Consider the following 17,156-nt stretch of genomic DNA (forward strand, 5'->3'; position numbering starts at 1 on the left):
AAATTTTAAAAACATTTAAAAATTTAACTAATCATACTTATGTCAAGCAAAATAAGATTAAAATATATCCAGCAGTGCAGCATGGGTAATTACCTAGTACTAATAATAATACTAACTAATGCGCTACTTGATCATGTGAGATTCTTCAAAGATAAAATGACATCTTTAACCTTCAATATCCCCTATATAATAAAACGGAAGTACACAACTTTTTTTGTAAACTATATAATTTTTAGAAATTGGTTACAAAATAGGTTATAGGTTAAATATAGGTTGTTTACAAAAAAAATTATAGATTAATTGGTCAATCTGTGGACTATATGAATACACTTAAGAATATCCCAAAAATCTTCTTTAACAGAATATTCCAATGATTTATATAATCTCCAAAATAAAATCTTTACTATTACATATATTGTTACAAAATATATACTGTTAGACATAACAATTTACTGTTAGGCGTAAAAAGAATAAAATCTTGGCAATTTATCACACTTACTCGTGATTTCCGAGATCTTATTGTACAGTTGAAAATAAAATCTTACCTAAGCGCGGGTCATATTAAAACACTTTCACCAAACATTTTCAAAATATAAAATAAAAATAAAAAAACAAACATAATCATTTCATACATAAAATTACAAAATTAAAAATATAAAACTTACAATAAAGGTATTTTTTCAAGTCATCATATTTAGCATATGATTTTATTGCATAATTTTTTATCCAAAAAACTTTTAAAAACAATCATATAAATTATATTTTATTCTAAAATTATAATATAAATAAAATAAATTTCAACCCATGCTCTAGCATGGATCCTAAGTACTTTTCTATTTTGTTTTATCTCCACCATACTTATTCATAACTTTTAACTTTACCAAAAATTTTGGTCGACGGTCTCGTATTCACCATCGCCACCAAGAGATTCTTTTTTTTTTTTTTGCTAAAGTGCAAATATCATATAATATGAAAGAGTTGGTTTACAAAATGATCAACCATGTGTTTGGTTTCTTGGCAAAAAAAGTGGAAAACAAGAAAGCAAAATACATTCTTTAGAATAGTAGTGTCACTTCAGCCAAACTTGCATAAGCTTTTTGAAACGCTTATTGAGCTGACGTGCAGTGATGGAGTTTCTGATCTCTTGATCGATAGCTTTAAAGATTGCAGAAAGCAGCACATGGGTCTGGTTGTGATGCAGGTTGTTTCTCTGTCTCCAAATTGCATAGATGACTGACTGGCAGACCAGTTTGCGTAGGGCTGAAGGCGATCTCACCGTGCCGTTATTCATCCAAGAAACCAATTGATGCCATGAGCCTAGGCTGGTAGATGGCAAGTCCAATTTACTACTGACAGAGTTCCAAAGGAAACGGGCAAAGTCACAAGATAGGAACATGTGGTCACGGGATTCCTCGTTTATGGAGCAGAGATCACATGTAGTGTTGATGTTCATTCCCCACCTGACCAATCTAGTCTTTGTTGGTAGGCGATCCAGATTGGCAATCCACATATGAAATGCGTGCTTCGGCGTAGCTCCTTTGAACCAAACAGTCTGATGCCAGTTGACAATCTCTGCTCTTGGTCTTAGTGTAAGAATACTATGCGGAAGCGTGAAACCGGAAACGTACCTTCATCGGTTTAGTGACGAATGTGGCATGGATCGCCTGAGAATTGATGCAGAGATCAGGGTTGAAATCACTGATGGAAATCAACCACAAGCCACCGTTCAAGTGCCCTTTCCGTTGATCTCTCGAATTTTTCTCTCTCTAGAATGTTTTCTCTCTCTAGTTTCTCTCTTTTTCTTTGTGTCGATGTCCACAAAGTTATCTCTTTTGTTTGTCTACATTCCCTCTTTTATAGACAAAGATAAATGTCTTTACGAAGGGACACAAATGAGTTAGTCGTAGAGTTATGACTCTTAACTTACATAACTACCGGTTAACTAAACCGGTTCGGTATGCTGATAAATCATGGCGGAAACCGACTTTCAACCAAAATCTCCCACTCGCACATGATGGGAAGCGACTACTACTAGAGAGATCTTTACAGTTAAGCTCGAGAGCTATAACTCGGAAATCATACGGCAAATGAACCGTGCGAGCCTGCGAGTACACCTGCACTTGGGAGCTAAATTATGCACCTGTTAGGAATACATAACTGCTACAACCCTGAAGAAAATAATTGCATTTCAGCATGTCTCGCTCTTCCCCAAACTCATTTATCTTTTACATCAATCTTAACATATCTTATACCTATAGCATATGTTAGACATTTCACATCATGTGTTCACTATATTCAAACTCCAGTTGAGCGATATAGTGGCTGGCCAGCAAACACATATGTCAATGTAAAAAAAAATAGTTTTTCCCTTCCATACTCATGTCTATCCGTTCCAAACTAACCGCTTTCCTAGCATGTCCCATAAGGCTAATTATTCCATCACCATTGGATAAACATACTAAAGTAGCGAACATTAGCTTATCCCTTCAGAACATAGAAGAAGGTTCAAGGGTAACTCTTGAAACCATAGTGTGGTTTATAGGAACTCACATTGCGAATGATAGGGATTACAAATAAAATATCATTCGCTTCATATATTGTCGGACTAGCACATGTGGTATGACTCACATGTCATAGTAGTTAATTCTTTTCAAAAAAAAATATATGTCAACTGGTTAAACCAAGTACTACTATGTGGATCAAGCTACTATCAGCTCGCTGTCTAGCGTCTGATTATGTACTTATCCTGCTCTTCCAAGTATTCATGATTTTGGGTCAATCATGACTGATATCTTAATAAGCATATCTCATCTTGACTCTTTATCAAGGCAACATTAACTAGCCTTACAAAGGCAAGCTCCCACTAGCGCCAAGCTGGTCATGTCTCATCTCAACATCTCACAAAGAAATCTGAGGCGATTGTTCATGTGAGTGAACCAATCTCTTACTTGGTGACTCTTCTTAATATTTGTGTGTAATATGCAATCAAAAATTTACATATGTATACGATGTCAAAAATAAATATTATTAAATATATATGTAACATCCAGTACAAATACAACGTCAATGACAAACTTTCATAAGTACACAAAACAAATTCTACGCAAACCTAAAGCTCGAACATGAGCGAGATAAACATCTCTTGGGATGGGTTTGGTAAATGGATCAGCTACCATCCTCTGCGTAGATATATACTTAATGACCACCTCCTTATTTGCCACAATGTCTCTCACGAAATTATTTTTGATTGCAATGTGCTTTGTCCTTCCATGATACTTAGGATCTTTCAAGAAAGCAATACACGCTTGACTATCACAATGAATGGTCATAGGGCACGAAGCTTCTGGAGTGATCTGTAAGCTTTCTTAGAATCTTCTTAGCCATACAGCTTCTTGGACTGATGCTGAACATGCAATGAACTCAGCTTCCATCGTGGATAGAGCTGTACAAGATTGTTTCTTGCTACTCCAAGTGATAGCACCATTATTAAGCAAGAAAGCATATCCTGAAGTTGATTTGCGTCCATCCATGTCTCCACCATGGTCGGCATCTGTATATCCCGTTAAACGCAAATCACTTCCTTGATAACACAAGGAATAGTCCATTATTCCTTTCAAGTATCTAAGAATTCTCTTCACTACCATCCAGTGTTTCTTTCCGGGGTTTGACTGGTAACGACTTACTAAGCCAACGGCATAACAAATATCCGGCCGGGTGCACATCATAGCATACATCAAGCTGCCCACAGCACTAGAGTATGGGACTTTTTCCATCTTTCGTTTCTCTTCAAGTGTCTTAGGGCACATATCAAGGTTTAGGCTTTCACCTTTCGCAATTGGAGTGTCAATGGGGTTTACTATCAAGCATCTTAAACCTTTCAAGGATTGTACGACTATATGACTCTTGTGAAAGAGCTAATAAATTCCTTGATCGGTCTCGATATATCTTAACACCAAGAACATAATCTGCTTCCCCCATATCCTTCATCTCGAAATGAGATGATAACCATTTCTTAATAGTCATGAGAAACTCCATATCATTTCCAGCCAACAAGATGTCATCGACATATATAGAAAGAATTACAAAAGATTGTCCAGTGCTCTTGACATAGACAAAATGGTCTTCACTAATCATCGTAAAATCATAAGAGGTAATAGCTCGATGAAAGCGAAAATACCATTGCCTAGAAGATTGTTTGAGACCATATATTGAACGTTTGAGCTTGCAAAATTTGCGCTCTTGGCCTTCTACAACAAAACCGACTGGTTGTTCCATGTAGATTTCTTCTTCTAGTTCCCCGTTAAGAACGTTAAGAAATGCAGTCTTAACGTCCATTTGATGTAATTCTAAATCTAATCCGGCGACTAAGGCTAGAATAAGGCGAATTGAGGCAAACCTCACCACTGGTGAAAATGTTTCCTCATAGTCTATACCCTCTTGTTGGGTATATCCTTTCGCTACCAAGCGAGCCTTATACCTATCTATGGATCCATCCGCCTTTAGTTTGATCTTAAAAATCCACTTGTTTCTGATCGCTCGACGTTCTGGCGGAAGATCAACCAAGTCCCATACTTGGTTTACCTTCATAGATTCTAGTTCTTCTCCTATTGCAACATTCCATTCATCCGAGTTTGGGCAAGAGAGAGCCTCATAAACAGTTCGAGGCTCTAAGTCATCATGTAGAGCAACCATGAAAGCTTCCCCTTCGATCTCAAAACGACGTCGAGGAATGTTTCCACGACTACTTCTACGCACCTCTGAGTCTTGTGATTTCTTCCTATAAGAATCACTAACCAATGTATATCTCCCACTAAGTTGAGATAGTTCTCTTGAACTTTCACCAACTTTCACAGATTGGTTAGTAGGAGTGACATTAGTCAGGTCAGCCATCTCTTGAAGATGGAATACCTTATCAATCTCTCCCCTTCGAGGAAAGTCATTTTCCAAGAATGTAACAACTCTTGATTCGATTTCTGTTATACCTCCATCTGAGCGTTCACCGATGAGCACATAACCCTTAGAGTGCTCAGAATATCCTATAAAGATACACTTCTTTCCTCTAGGACCCAATTTTCCATGAGGATGAGAAGTATCGCGAACAAATGCTGCAGACCCCCAAGGTCTTAGATGCATTAGGTCAGGTTTTCTCCCCTTCCATAACTCATAAAGAGTAGAGGTAACCGACGTAGAGGGCACACGGTTAAGTACATAGGCAGCAGTCATTAATGCATCACCCCAATATGAAATTGGAAGGTTAGCTTGTGCCATCATAGACCTAACCATTTCCAGAAGCGTTCGATTTCTTCTTTCCGCTACACCATTTTGTTGTAGTGTATATGGGGTAGTCAATTGTCTGGCAATGCCTTTTGCATCACACAATTCTTTGAATTGTTCAGACAAGTATTCAAGACCTCGATCTGTTCTCAAACACTTTATCGTCCTCTCCAATTGATTTTCGACCAAAGTGATGTAACGTCTAAAACACTCTAGTGCTTCTGACTTATGAGAAATCAGGTACACATGCCCGAATCGAGTGAAATCATCTATAAAGGTGATAAAATATAAAGCCCCATGCCTTGCCCTCACATTCATCGGACCACAAATGTCAGAATGAATTAAATGCAATGGATATTCAGCTCTAGTTGCTTTTCCAAATGTTTTTCTTTTTTCTTTTCCAGTTAAACATGGCTCACATGTGTCAAGATCAACTCGGGCGAGAGAGCCGAGAAGGCCTTCTCTAGCCAATCTATTCATTCGATCAACACCTATGTGACCAAGTCTAGAATGCCACACATTTATTTCAACATTTGTAGAACTTGTGACATATGAAAAACATTGATCAACATTACTAGTAGTAATATTTGTAGTACAATCAAGTACAATAAAACCATCACAAGCATAACCATAACCGTAGTACACATACCCTAGAGTAATTTTTAAACACATGTCATGGAAATTAAAACCAAATCCTAACTTAAGTAAAGCTAAAACAGAGACAAGGTCCCGACGGATTTCAGGAGCATACAAGACATCATGTAAGATAAGTGTTCTCCCGCCACACATGTGTAGCTGACAAGTGCCAATACCCATTACCCTTGGAGTTATTTCCTACATACAACCATCTTGAACCTTTAGGTATCCGTCAGTACTCTACATACGCTTCTCGATTCCTAGTTATGTGGTCTGTTGCTCCTGAGTCTACAATCCACAAAGGATGAGATTCTGTAAGCATTACACAACTAAAAACAAAAGCATATTCGCAAGTAGAATTCAAGGATAATTCCCTCTTTGCCTCAGTGCATTCACGAGCAAAGTGACCCATGGAGCTAAAGTTGTAGCATTTTACTTTGGTCATATCCTTTTTGCCTCCACACTTTCCACGCTTGGCATATTTTTTCTGCTTCTTAAGTTCAGATTGATAGGGGGCCTTTTTTACCCTTGTTACCTCTCTTGCGCTTCAAGCCTGGGCTTGAACTCGCAACATTGGCCTCATTGAAGGGTTTAGCAGCCTCTAAGCGCTCATCCTCTAACTCAAGATGACGTGATATGTCCTCAAATTTAACATTAACATTATGCGTCATTTGAACCTTCATATGGTCCCAATTTTCAGGCAACGAGCGGAGAACCGCTTGGATTTGTTGTTCATCAGATATAATTTGACCAGCCCTTTTGAGCTCTCTAATCATTGTTGCCATGACTCTAAGATGCTGCCTCATTGAATGATTTGGGCGCTTCTTGTAGTCATTGAACCTCTGATTAAGTCTCCTACGTTTGGTGGCTGAAGTGGCACCAAACTTTTCTTTCAAAGCCTCCCACATGCCTTTAGCAGTTTCATACTCTTCAAACTCACACATAAGATCATCTTGCATGCAACTCAGCAATGTAATGCGAGCGATGCTATTATTTCTTTTCCAGACAACATATTCCTCTTGATCCCTTCTGTGTTGAGCGGTAGTACCCTGCTCAGGCTCTTCCATGAGATGGAAAAGAGTCTCTTTCACCTCTTGCTCTTCAAGGACATACTGGCCTTTGCTGTACCAAATATCATAGTTGTCACCATCCAATTTCTCACCTCTATTAAGCTCAGCAATAATATTTTTACAAGCCATGCCTGTTGGAATATTCAAAGACATTAATTTGTTTGCATATTTATTCCCACACAACACACATTTTGCCATAAACATAAATCAATCTAGTGTAACTCGGTTTATAATACAAGATCGAGAGTTCGCTATGTCCCCAATCATCACCCGTATTACAATCTTGTCACAAAAAATTAACTTATATCATGCAAAATTTAAGTTCTAAACTAAACTAGAACTCCCACTTAATTAAAGTATTTTCTAACATGAATTAACAAATAAAACATGCTAATAAAAGAATATTCGATTTAACAAAATAATAATTTGACAAAAATAATCTCAGATTGTTAATCTCCTAATCACGACAAATCTAGAAAAATTTAAATTTTTAAATTTGGACATACCAAACTCATTTTATTGAATAAATAATATATGTATTTTTAGACAAATCAGAATCTGCCACATGGCAATTACTGTTCATCGTCTTGCTCATACATATATCAAACGCCATTCACACGAAAACTTTCGGCCTCTATAACTCTCTGTATACGTGACGAAATCAGGCGTGCGATATACCAATAGAAAGAAAATTTCAATATCTACGCACGGCCACTGAAATCATGTGATTACGAATTTTGTACAGAGAGTTATGGGTGAATTAAAATCGGCGGTTTATTCACATATTTACTCAAATTCATGCATTCTAATCCAGTTCTCAAAGCGATATGATAACTAAGAATGAAAACATGCCAAATGCTCTGATACCAATGTAGGAAACGTACCTTCACCGGTTTAGTGACGAATGTGGCATGGATCGCCTGAGAATTGATGCAGAGATCGGGGTTGAAATCACTGATGGAAATCAACCACAAGCCACCGTTCAAGTGCCCTTTCCGTTGATCTCTCGAAGTTTTCTCTCTCTAGAACGTTTTCTCTCTCTAGTTTCTCTCTTTTTCTTTGTATCGATGCCCACAAAGTTATCTCTTTTGTTTGTCTACATTCCCTCTTTTATAGACAAAGATAAGTGTCTTTACGAAGGGACACAAATGAGTTAGTCGTAGAGTTATGACTCTTAACTTACATAACTACCGATTAACTAAACCGGTTCGGTATGCTGATAAATCATGGGCGCAAACCGACTTTCAACCAACACTTAGAGCCGCCCAGGTTCGTGCTGAGGAGAAGCCATTACACTTTTTGTTATCTACCATCCACATAAATGAGTCCGGCCTTAGAGAGTCATTTTGTGCTCTTATGGTGGTAAGGTGGGCATGGAGTTGGAGAGCCTGTTCAGAGCGTGGGTCAGCAAGCTTCCATCCTGCAGCATCGCAAGCGTCTGCTACTAAGGCTTGTAAAGGGATCCTTAAGTCTTTGGGTCCTTGATTGCCGATATATTTGATTAGAGGACCAAAAGGGGTCTAGTTGTCGAACCAGAAACTGGCTCTCCTTCCGTTCCCGAGCTCGCAGATAATAAATCTCTCAGCCAGAGTTCTCAACCTGAGGAGACATTTCCAGTTCCAAGAGTCTGAGACTATCTCTGACTGATCCCAGAAGCTTGTTACCTTGCTGATGTTGTGAAATTTATGCCAGGCTACCCACAAGGAATCATTTCCAGAGAATAGGAGCCATAGCATCCTGAGACATAAAGTTCTATTCCAAGTAGCAAACCTTCTTAAGCCAAGTCCTCCTTCAGCTCTAGGGAGGCAAACCTGTGACCAAGCAATCTTTGCAATTCTTTTTTTATCAGTTTTGCCCGACCAAAGAAAGCGGGAAAAGAGAGACTCAATTTGCCTAATACAGCCCAACGGAAGGATGAATGTAGAAATCCAGAAGTTAACAAGGCCTGAGATTTCCGAAGTAATCAACTCAACTCTACCAGCGAATGAAAGTGATCTGGTTGCCCAAGAGTTGAATTTGGTCTTGAGTTTCTCGATTAGAGGTGCATACTCTGCAACTTTTAGCTTCCTACTCATCAAAGGCAAACCCAAATATCTGATAGGCAAAGAACCATGCGTGAAACCGTAGCTTGCCAAGGCATTGGCTTCAACTTGAGTCAGACCCACATGGAAGAGCTGAGTTTTTCCTCTGTTCATGTGAAGACCAGACCACCCTGCAAAGTCCTCCAAAGTTTCGTAGATACCATGCAAAGATGAGCTATCTCCATCAAAGAAGATCATCACATCGTCGGCAAACATTAGGTGGGATATTTCCACTTCTGAGGTTCTGGGATGATAGGAGATGTAGCCTGATAGGAGGTTTCTTTAAGAGCACAAAGGGTCTGAGGCAAGGAGATGCAATGTCACCATACCTGTTCGTGCTTGCCATGGAGGTGTTCTCGGGTCTGTTCAGGTCAAGGTACACATCAGGCTACATCACCAAGAGATTCTTAACCTCTCTTATTGTTTTCATGTGTTATTTCAATTTTAAATCAGTTCCAATCCCCATCATATCTATCATTAAGCTCTACCATTACTATTTTCCCACCATATCTCATTGTTAGGCTCTATCGTTACCATCATTAGGCCCTTAAACTCATTGAACGACATTGTTGAAGACTAATATTTTAGTTCTTATGTCAAAGTCTAATACATGGTCTATAGAAAGCAATTAGGAATGATATATATATTATAAATTTTGTCATGCTCAGTTTGTGGATCTTGATAATTGGTTTTGCTTAGCAAATACTGCCGATATAAGACAGATTGCAAAACAATATTATTGGGAAAAAAAAACGATAGAATTGTTCAATCATAAAATCGAAATAAAAACATCGGACATATATTATATAATATATAGTAATATATAAAGATATTTTTGTTCAAAAAAAATATATAAAGATATCTTAGGCATATCCCGTTTTATTGGCACTCATCATGCTGATTAAATTATCTAATATTTATAAAGGGAATTCTGGTCACATAAATAAATATATGGTTGTTCACAAAAAAAAAGATAAAGAAAATATAATTTCAACATATAAAACTTTCTTGTTTATCGCTGTGTCAAGTTTTGCTTCGCAAAAACCACTGATAAATAATTTGTTTTCTATAAAAATTTGTGATAATCTTCTTTTGTCTACCTTTGGCCTTTGCAACATATACTACAACAACATTGTTTGAAGGATACAATTTGAGCAGATACATTGGAAGATAAAATTGAGAGTTATAAAGATATCACTAGTATTTTTTTATCATATAACCACAAAATTTTGCTACAAAAAAAGTTAGTAACAAATAATAACTACAAACTGTTATAAATTAGTGATAAAATTTTAGATAATAGATATTGTAGCTAATTGGTTATTTCAGGAAAGTGTTATTCAAACAATTTCCCTATTTGGTTCCTCCAAGTGGTGAGGCTTTGGATGAAAATGACAATTAGTATGTATATTTTATTAACATTCTCTCTGTACTGACTTTTCTTTCACTTTAGTCATTATAATTACGTAATTTAAAAGAAAAAAAATTTAGTTTTTTTATTATAATTTTGTAATAAAACAATTTTAACAACTTTATAATTTGAAGTATTCAACCTGTTTTTGGTCAGAAATATAGAAATTTTCGACCAATCAGATGATCAATAACTATTAACCAATTGATTCGTCAAGAGATTTTGGCTACTTTTTTAGTCGTAACTATTTTTGACCACCATACTGGTCATAAATTTCCGACCATTTATTTGGTCAGTATTTTCGACCATTTTGTTTGATCACAAAATTTGTGACTTTTTCTAAATACAAGTTACTGATCTTTCTGATGTAATTTGTAAGTGATAGTTACAGATATATATGTAGCAATTAGTTTTTCTTAAGGGTCTTATTATATAAAATAGAGTTATCAAAACATGGAATCAGACAAGAACCAACAAAATAACAGCAGTGATCAAACTAAAAAAAAGATTTAAGAGAGGAGGGATAAAGACCCACTCAAACAAACTGAGAAATGCTTCTTATTATGTAGACCAGAAACATTCCAAAGCTTCTCCATGCTTTGAGGAGAGATTTTTGAGAGCTGACGACTAGTTCTTTACAGCCAAAGATATTTTGCGAAGGATTGTGGTATGAGGGAGCATTGTACCTTCATGGAAGCGTCGATTACGCTCATTCCAAATCTTGTAAACACATACTTGTCACCTTGAAGAAGAGAAGGGAGATAACATGGGAAGATGTCATTGCGGAGAGCCACTGGATAATTTGATTCCAGAGGAGGAGAAGGAAGGTCCATTTTTCAAATCAGAGCAGACCAGATTGCAGATGTGTATACACATTCAAAGAAAGATTGTTTCTGGACTCATCATGCATGCCACAAAGTAGGCAGATTGGTTCAACATCCAAACCCCACCTAATCATTCGATCCAAAGTAGGATTCCGATTATGAATGAACAGCCATCGAATGTTTAGGCACTGCAGCTTTATGCCAGACTAGAGAAAACTAAAGAACATTCAGTCTTGACATGCGCAAAGAATTTCACATTTCTTTTGAATGATAAAAATTATATGTCTTATTGTTAATGATCCAAGAGGGAGAATCACTTACATGTGAGTTAGGAAGTGTTGTAATCAAGAAATGTTTTTGATCTTGCAGGAGGAAGATTCCAGACTGCACCAGTTTTATAATCAGAAACTAGCGAAGACAGAAGGATCCCAAGTCGCCGAGGATCACCAGAACCCATGAAGTGAATGAGTAAGCCAAAAGGAGTCCATGGATCTCACCAGAAAAAATGTATCCTCCCATGTGCCTAGTTTAATCATTGTGACTCAACTTTAGCAGTTTCCTGAACATCCATTTAAAACCTAGAAGAATTTTCATTTAGAGCCCAAAAGGTGGAAAAAGAGAGATACTTCCTCCGAATCCAAGCAACCCAGATGGAACCAACTCTGAAAAAAAGCATCCAAATCAACTTCATGGCACATGTTTCATTCCAAGAACACCATGATCTTAATTCTAAACCGCCTTCTCTTTTAGGATATAATAGTTCTGCCCATGCAACTTTTGCTCAAGAGGGCTTGTCCAAACAACCATTCCATAGAAAAGAGCTAGAAAGACTATTTATATGCTTGATGAATTTCTAAGGGAGGAAGAAAACACTTGTCCAGCAGCCAATTATACCTGAGATAACAGTGGATATCAATTGCTTCCGTCCCACAATACTCATATGACGATGCAACCAAGATTTCATCTTCGCCCTAATCTTAGAGAGTAATAGATCACAATCCTTAATAACTAACTTTCTTGAATATAAGGGGACTCCTAAAAGCGCACAGGAAGGAAAGCAAGAGGGAGAGGAAATTTTGTCCTCATTCGATTCAGCATGTACTCATTTAGACCAGAGGAAAACATAGAAGTTTTGAAGATATTGACAAAGAGACAAGAGAATTTCTCAAACTGAGATAAAACCGTGAACACTCCAGCGAGAGATGCTTCTGTCCCATCCAAAAATATAAGTAGATCGTCAGCAAAACACAGATGAGTGAGCTCTAAATCTTCGCAACCAGAGATACCATTGTGAGCGGCTTTGTTGAGCATTAGAGAAAGGACATTCATGAGCATAACAAAGAGGATTGGAGAAAGAGGGTCCCCTTGTAGGAGACCAGTTTTACCCTTGAAATATCCTGAAGTGACCCCATTTATGCTGATAGAGAAACTTGGAGAGCAAATGCAGCTTCTAATCCATTTCACAAACAAATCAGGTACTCCATAGGCGGACAAAACAGATATGACGAAATCCCACCAGACTGGGTCAAAAACTTTAGATATATTAACTTTTAAGGTGATCCTTGGCGAAAGAGACTCCAAATGATAGCCTTAAAGAACCTTAGACGCTAGAAGTACATTCTCAATGAGAAGTCTATCCTTAATAAAAGCAGTATGTTTTGAGAGAATTACTGACGGCAGAGCCTATTGACTCCTAATTTATGTTATGAGGGTTTGGGTCGTTTAGGCCAAGACTCGGAAGAATGAAAATTCTTGCTCCGCTTCTGCCACCCGCTTCTCAATGTCACTAAAACGCTCCTTCATCAAAGTTTTTAGAGGTCTTTTTATCTACTTTAGCTTATGGCATAGGTCAGACAAAAATGGAGCTGGCTGGCCAAATAAACTCCACGAGTTTGCTACTGTTTCCACAAAATTTGGCAGCTTGGTTATGAGATTGAAAAACTTAAAAGGCCAGGAACCAAAAGAAGGCGGAGGAGACTGACTCCTGATATGACAAGGTGTGTGATCAGAAAACTGGCGGCTCAAAAGAGCAATGACTAGACACGAGTTTGCTACTGTTTCCACAAAATTTGGCAGCTTGGTTAAGAGATTGAAAAACTTAAAAGGCCAGGAACCAAAAGAAGGCAGAGGAGACTGACTCCTGATATGACAAGGTGTGTGCTCAGAAAACTAAGGCGGCTCAAAAGAGCAATGGCTTCACGGAAAGCCATTGGGCATTCACCAAAGCATGGTCAATCTTCGTAGCTATCTGGTTGGATGGCCGATGATTTGACCAAGTGGATTTAGGACCCTGAAAGAGGAGATCAAAAAGCCATGTATCTGAAAGACAATCCTAAAACTTCTCATAGCTGAGGTTGAATGGGAGATGTTGTCATTTGAGGTTTTCCCATATGTTTAAGATCTCATTAAAATCACCACACACGATCCATGGCAAGTATCCCTGAGAGAAGTCCATAACAATTGCCTTTCCTCCACTGTGTTTGAAGCATATATTGTAGTAAAGATAAAAAGAACCCCTTCTGCCAACTATACTTCACACGTAATAGACTGTAAATCCGAGAAAAAATGGATAATAACAGTAGGGGTTTGTAAATAACCCAAATACGCTCTATATCCGATTGCTGGTAGTTTACAAAAGCGGACCATTGTGATCCAATAGAAGACAAAAATTTGGTTCTTGTTTGATTCCTTCACGTACGTCTCCAATAAGGTACCAAAAGTGACTTGTCGAGAGTTTATCCAATGGGCAAGAGGTAAATGCTTAGGAGTCATTAATACCTCATACGGTCCAATAAAAAGTTCTGACATATATATTTAGTGATGGTGGTGATGAACCCCTACAGACAAAGGAGTGCCACCACCTGAAGGCGAAGATCTATGAGCCGCTAACTTCAGCTTTTTCTTTTGCTGTTTTGAGGAAGATGAAGAGGATGAAGATTCACTCTGATGGACCGTTGAAACTGGCAAAATGGCGATGGCTTGCTCAACCTATACTTTGATTAAATAAGAGTCCTCTTGAAGAATATCAAAAGGATTTGCTGAAACCATAATTAGACTGTGACTTATCTGGGGGAACCGCTTTTGCCGAAAATGTGTTTGTAGCCAATTTGAAAGGATGGTCCTTGGGTTGAAAGGTCTCTTGGCTCTGGTTCAAAACAGAAGTAGATTGTATCTCCTTGAAAGAAGAGATTTTGTTCTGTTTACCTGCCACTTCAATCCCTTGTCCATTCTCACCTAGAGTTGACATAACGGATGGAGTTTGAGAGCGGGTATCAACGTTTCTAACCTGTTCTCTGTCAACCTCTACGACCTTGGAACCAAGGTTACCCCTGTTGGGATTAACTAATTGCTTCAGACCATCTTTTGCACTGGTGGGAATTGATGAAGAAGGATCCTTAGAAACTGAGGCCTCCTTTTGTGGTTTCTGAAGCTCCTTTTCAGATGACTTTTTCTTGATTGATTGGGGACATAAACTAGGTGTGTGACCTAATTCATTGAAAATAGATTAGAGGGGAAGAAGCTACGGATAAGTAACAGAGATAGTCATGATTTGCCCATCCTCAGCCTCCACTTCCACAGTAGACGGAAGAGGTACTTCAAGATTTACAACAACTTTGATCTCAGCAGAGCTCACAAAAGAGAATGGCTTAGCATCCATAATTTTCCCTAGAGGTCTAGAAATGAAACTCAACCCTTCGTCAGTGAGCAAATCAAAAGGGACATGATTCAAGGTTGCCCAGATTGGAGCTCTTTGCAAAGAAGGAGGATCCAAACTAAAAGAAGGGGAATCTCTAACACACCAAAGTTCATGTTGAAGAATCTTGCTTCAGAGAGAGGCTAAGGGGATATGAAAGAGAAACGCATTCTTTGTGAGGTTATGAATTTTCACTTTTCGATCATTCTCCCAAAGATAATTGAGAACTCCTCAAACCTTTCCATAAGATGGGGCATTTCCATATAAAATGCCTACTATATTATCTGAATGAAGCCGAGCACCTCTTTCAAAGACCCCATTTGAAACTTTTACCCTAGGATTGCTCTCTATTTGAAACCTTTACGCCATTTGAAACCTTTACCCCATTTGAAACCTTTATCTTTGGGGGTAGTGAATTTTCACTTTTCGATCATTCCCCCAAAGATAATTGAGAATTTCCCAACCTTTCCATAAGATGGGGCATTTCCATAGAAAATCCCTACAATATTATCTGAATGAAGCCCAACACCTCTTTCAAAGATCCCATTTGAAACCTTTTACCCTAGGATATGAAAGAGAAACACATTCTTTGTGAGGTTTTGAATTTTCACTTTTTGATCATTCCCCAAAGATAATTAAGAACTCCCCAAACCTTTCCATAAGATGGGGCATTTCCATAGAAAATGCCTACTATATTATCTGAATGAAGCCGAGCACCTCTTTCAAAGACCCCATTTGAAACCTTTACCCTAGGATTGCTCTCTGTTGTAACAGAGACTTCCGCTTCAGTATTACGAAATTTGGAAGCTCCCTTGCATCGAGAAGCCCAGTTCAACTCAGAAGGAGAAGCCTAAGCATGTAAATTAGAAAGACCTCAATCCAAATGAACTGATGAAGCAATATTTACCAATTTCCCCGTAGAAAGGGAGGAGGGCCAAATAGCATCTTGGATAGACGAGGGAGCTGTACCAAGAACCCCTTTTTCAGGATTAGGGAACGGATTACAGAACTGAGCCACCAAGGAACTTGATGGTGGAACAGTAACTTTCGGAAAAACCCGATCTGGCTCTGCCTTCACCTCATCTTGAACACCAGAGGCGAGCGACACAGAGGGAATGGAGTCAGAAAAAGAAGGTCAGGTGGATCAGACAGAATCGGAGTCGGAGATTCAGCTATTATATGAGAAATCAAATAGCCACGGAGAATTTAGGGTTTTGAGCACTGTTCGCTATGGCTCTCGAGGAGAGAGAAAATGAAATCTAAAATCTATCTCTATATATATGTATGTAGCAATTAGTAGCAATGGATACAAATTAATTTGTAACTGTGTAGCAAATTTACAACAAAGAGTTACGACGGAAAAATTTGCGACAATGCTATAGTTACTTAATTTATTTGTAACAAAACTATAACAAATATTTTCTACCTGCAAAATATTGTTATACCTAGAAAATATATAATATACATGTCAACATTTGTAGTGATAAGGTGCTTATAATATCGTATCGTACAACCTAGATAGATAGAGAAGACCTTGGGAACTCCAATATGCGAGCTTCATAGAATCTAAACCCCCGCACATGCATGTGGAGTGATGCTTCTTATGTTAAAAACTTTGATTTTCTTTTAGTTCCTTGATTTTTGATACAACGTAATAGTCCTGGGCAATCGGTTTCCCAAACCCGATCGGGTTCAGGTTTTCGGGTTTTTGAGTTTTTGGATTTAGACTTGTTCGGATTTTTTAATATTTTCGGGTCAAGTTCGGGTATTACCCGTTCGGGTTCGGATATTTCGGGTATACCCGAACTCAATCAAACCATGAAAAAAAAACTAATTTTTAATTTTTTATAAATTGTAGAAAACTTGTATATATAAAAATATTTAATATTTCATCATATGACAAAGAAACTAAGATGACAAAATGGTTAAAAATACACCGTTAAATGTTTAAGGTTATGGGTTCAAATCCCCTAAAATGCAGATTCGGATATTACTCGAACCCAATCGGGTTCAGTACCCGGGCTCTATTTGACATTCACACATTTGTAGTTTTGTATATATATAATAAGATTTTTAATGATAGAACATATATCTTTATAGCTAAATATTCAAATTACTACTATAAATAAAAAACACTAATATAAATATATATCAGTGGAAATCAAT

General features: G+C 37.7%; 1 protein-coding gene, 1 long non-coding RNA gene and 1 pseudogene across 3 annotated transcripts; all 3 read right to left on the minus strand.

Moving 5' to 3' along the window:
- Nucleotides 1-1,069: 1,069 nt before the first annotated feature.
- LOC147950353 (uncharacterized) lies at nt 1,070-8,293 on the minus strand (annotated as a pseudogene).
- On the minus strand, nt 5,825-8,061 carry LOC147950354 (uncharacterized). The gene is made up of 2 exons (XM_087509438.1): nt 7,865-8,061; nt 5,825-7,111 (listed from the first exon to the last, which is right to left on the minus strand). The coding sequence occupies exon 2, from the start codon at nt 7,107-7,109 to the stop codon at nt 6,411-6,413; it is 699 nt and encodes a 232-aa protein (XP_087365564.1). The 5' UTR covers nt 7,110-7,111; nt 7,865-8,061; the 3' UTR covers nt 5,825-6,410.
- Nucleotides 8,294-10,882: 2,589 nt separating the features above from the next.
- On the minus strand, nt 10,883-16,229 carry LOC147950355 (uncharacterized). 2 transcript variants are annotated; one of them, XR_015564111.1, is made up of 2 exons: nt 11,618-16,229; nt 10,883-11,502 (listed from the first exon to the last, which is right to left on the minus strand). It is a non-coding gene; the product is annotated as an uncharacterized LOC147950355 (long non-coding RNA). The 2 variants fall into 2 exon arrangements; XR_015564113.1 differs by having other exon boundaries at nt 10,883-11,512.
- Nucleotides 16,230-17,156: the final 927 nt, after the last annotated feature.

This window comes from Camelina sativa, chromosome 1, assembly GCF_030686135.1.
Source record: "Camelina sativa cultivar CO46 ecotype springtype chromosome 1, ASM3068613v1".
NCBI classification, from domain to species: Eukaryota; Viridiplantae; Streptophyta; class Magnoliopsida; order Brassicales; family Brassicaceae; genus Camelina; species Camelina sativa.

Excerpts from the sequence above, each read along its gene's own strand:
- LOC147950354 (XM_087509438.1), bottom strand. The coding sequence starts at position 7,109 with ATGGCTTGTAAAAATATTATTGCTGAGCTTAATAGAGGTGAGAAATTG.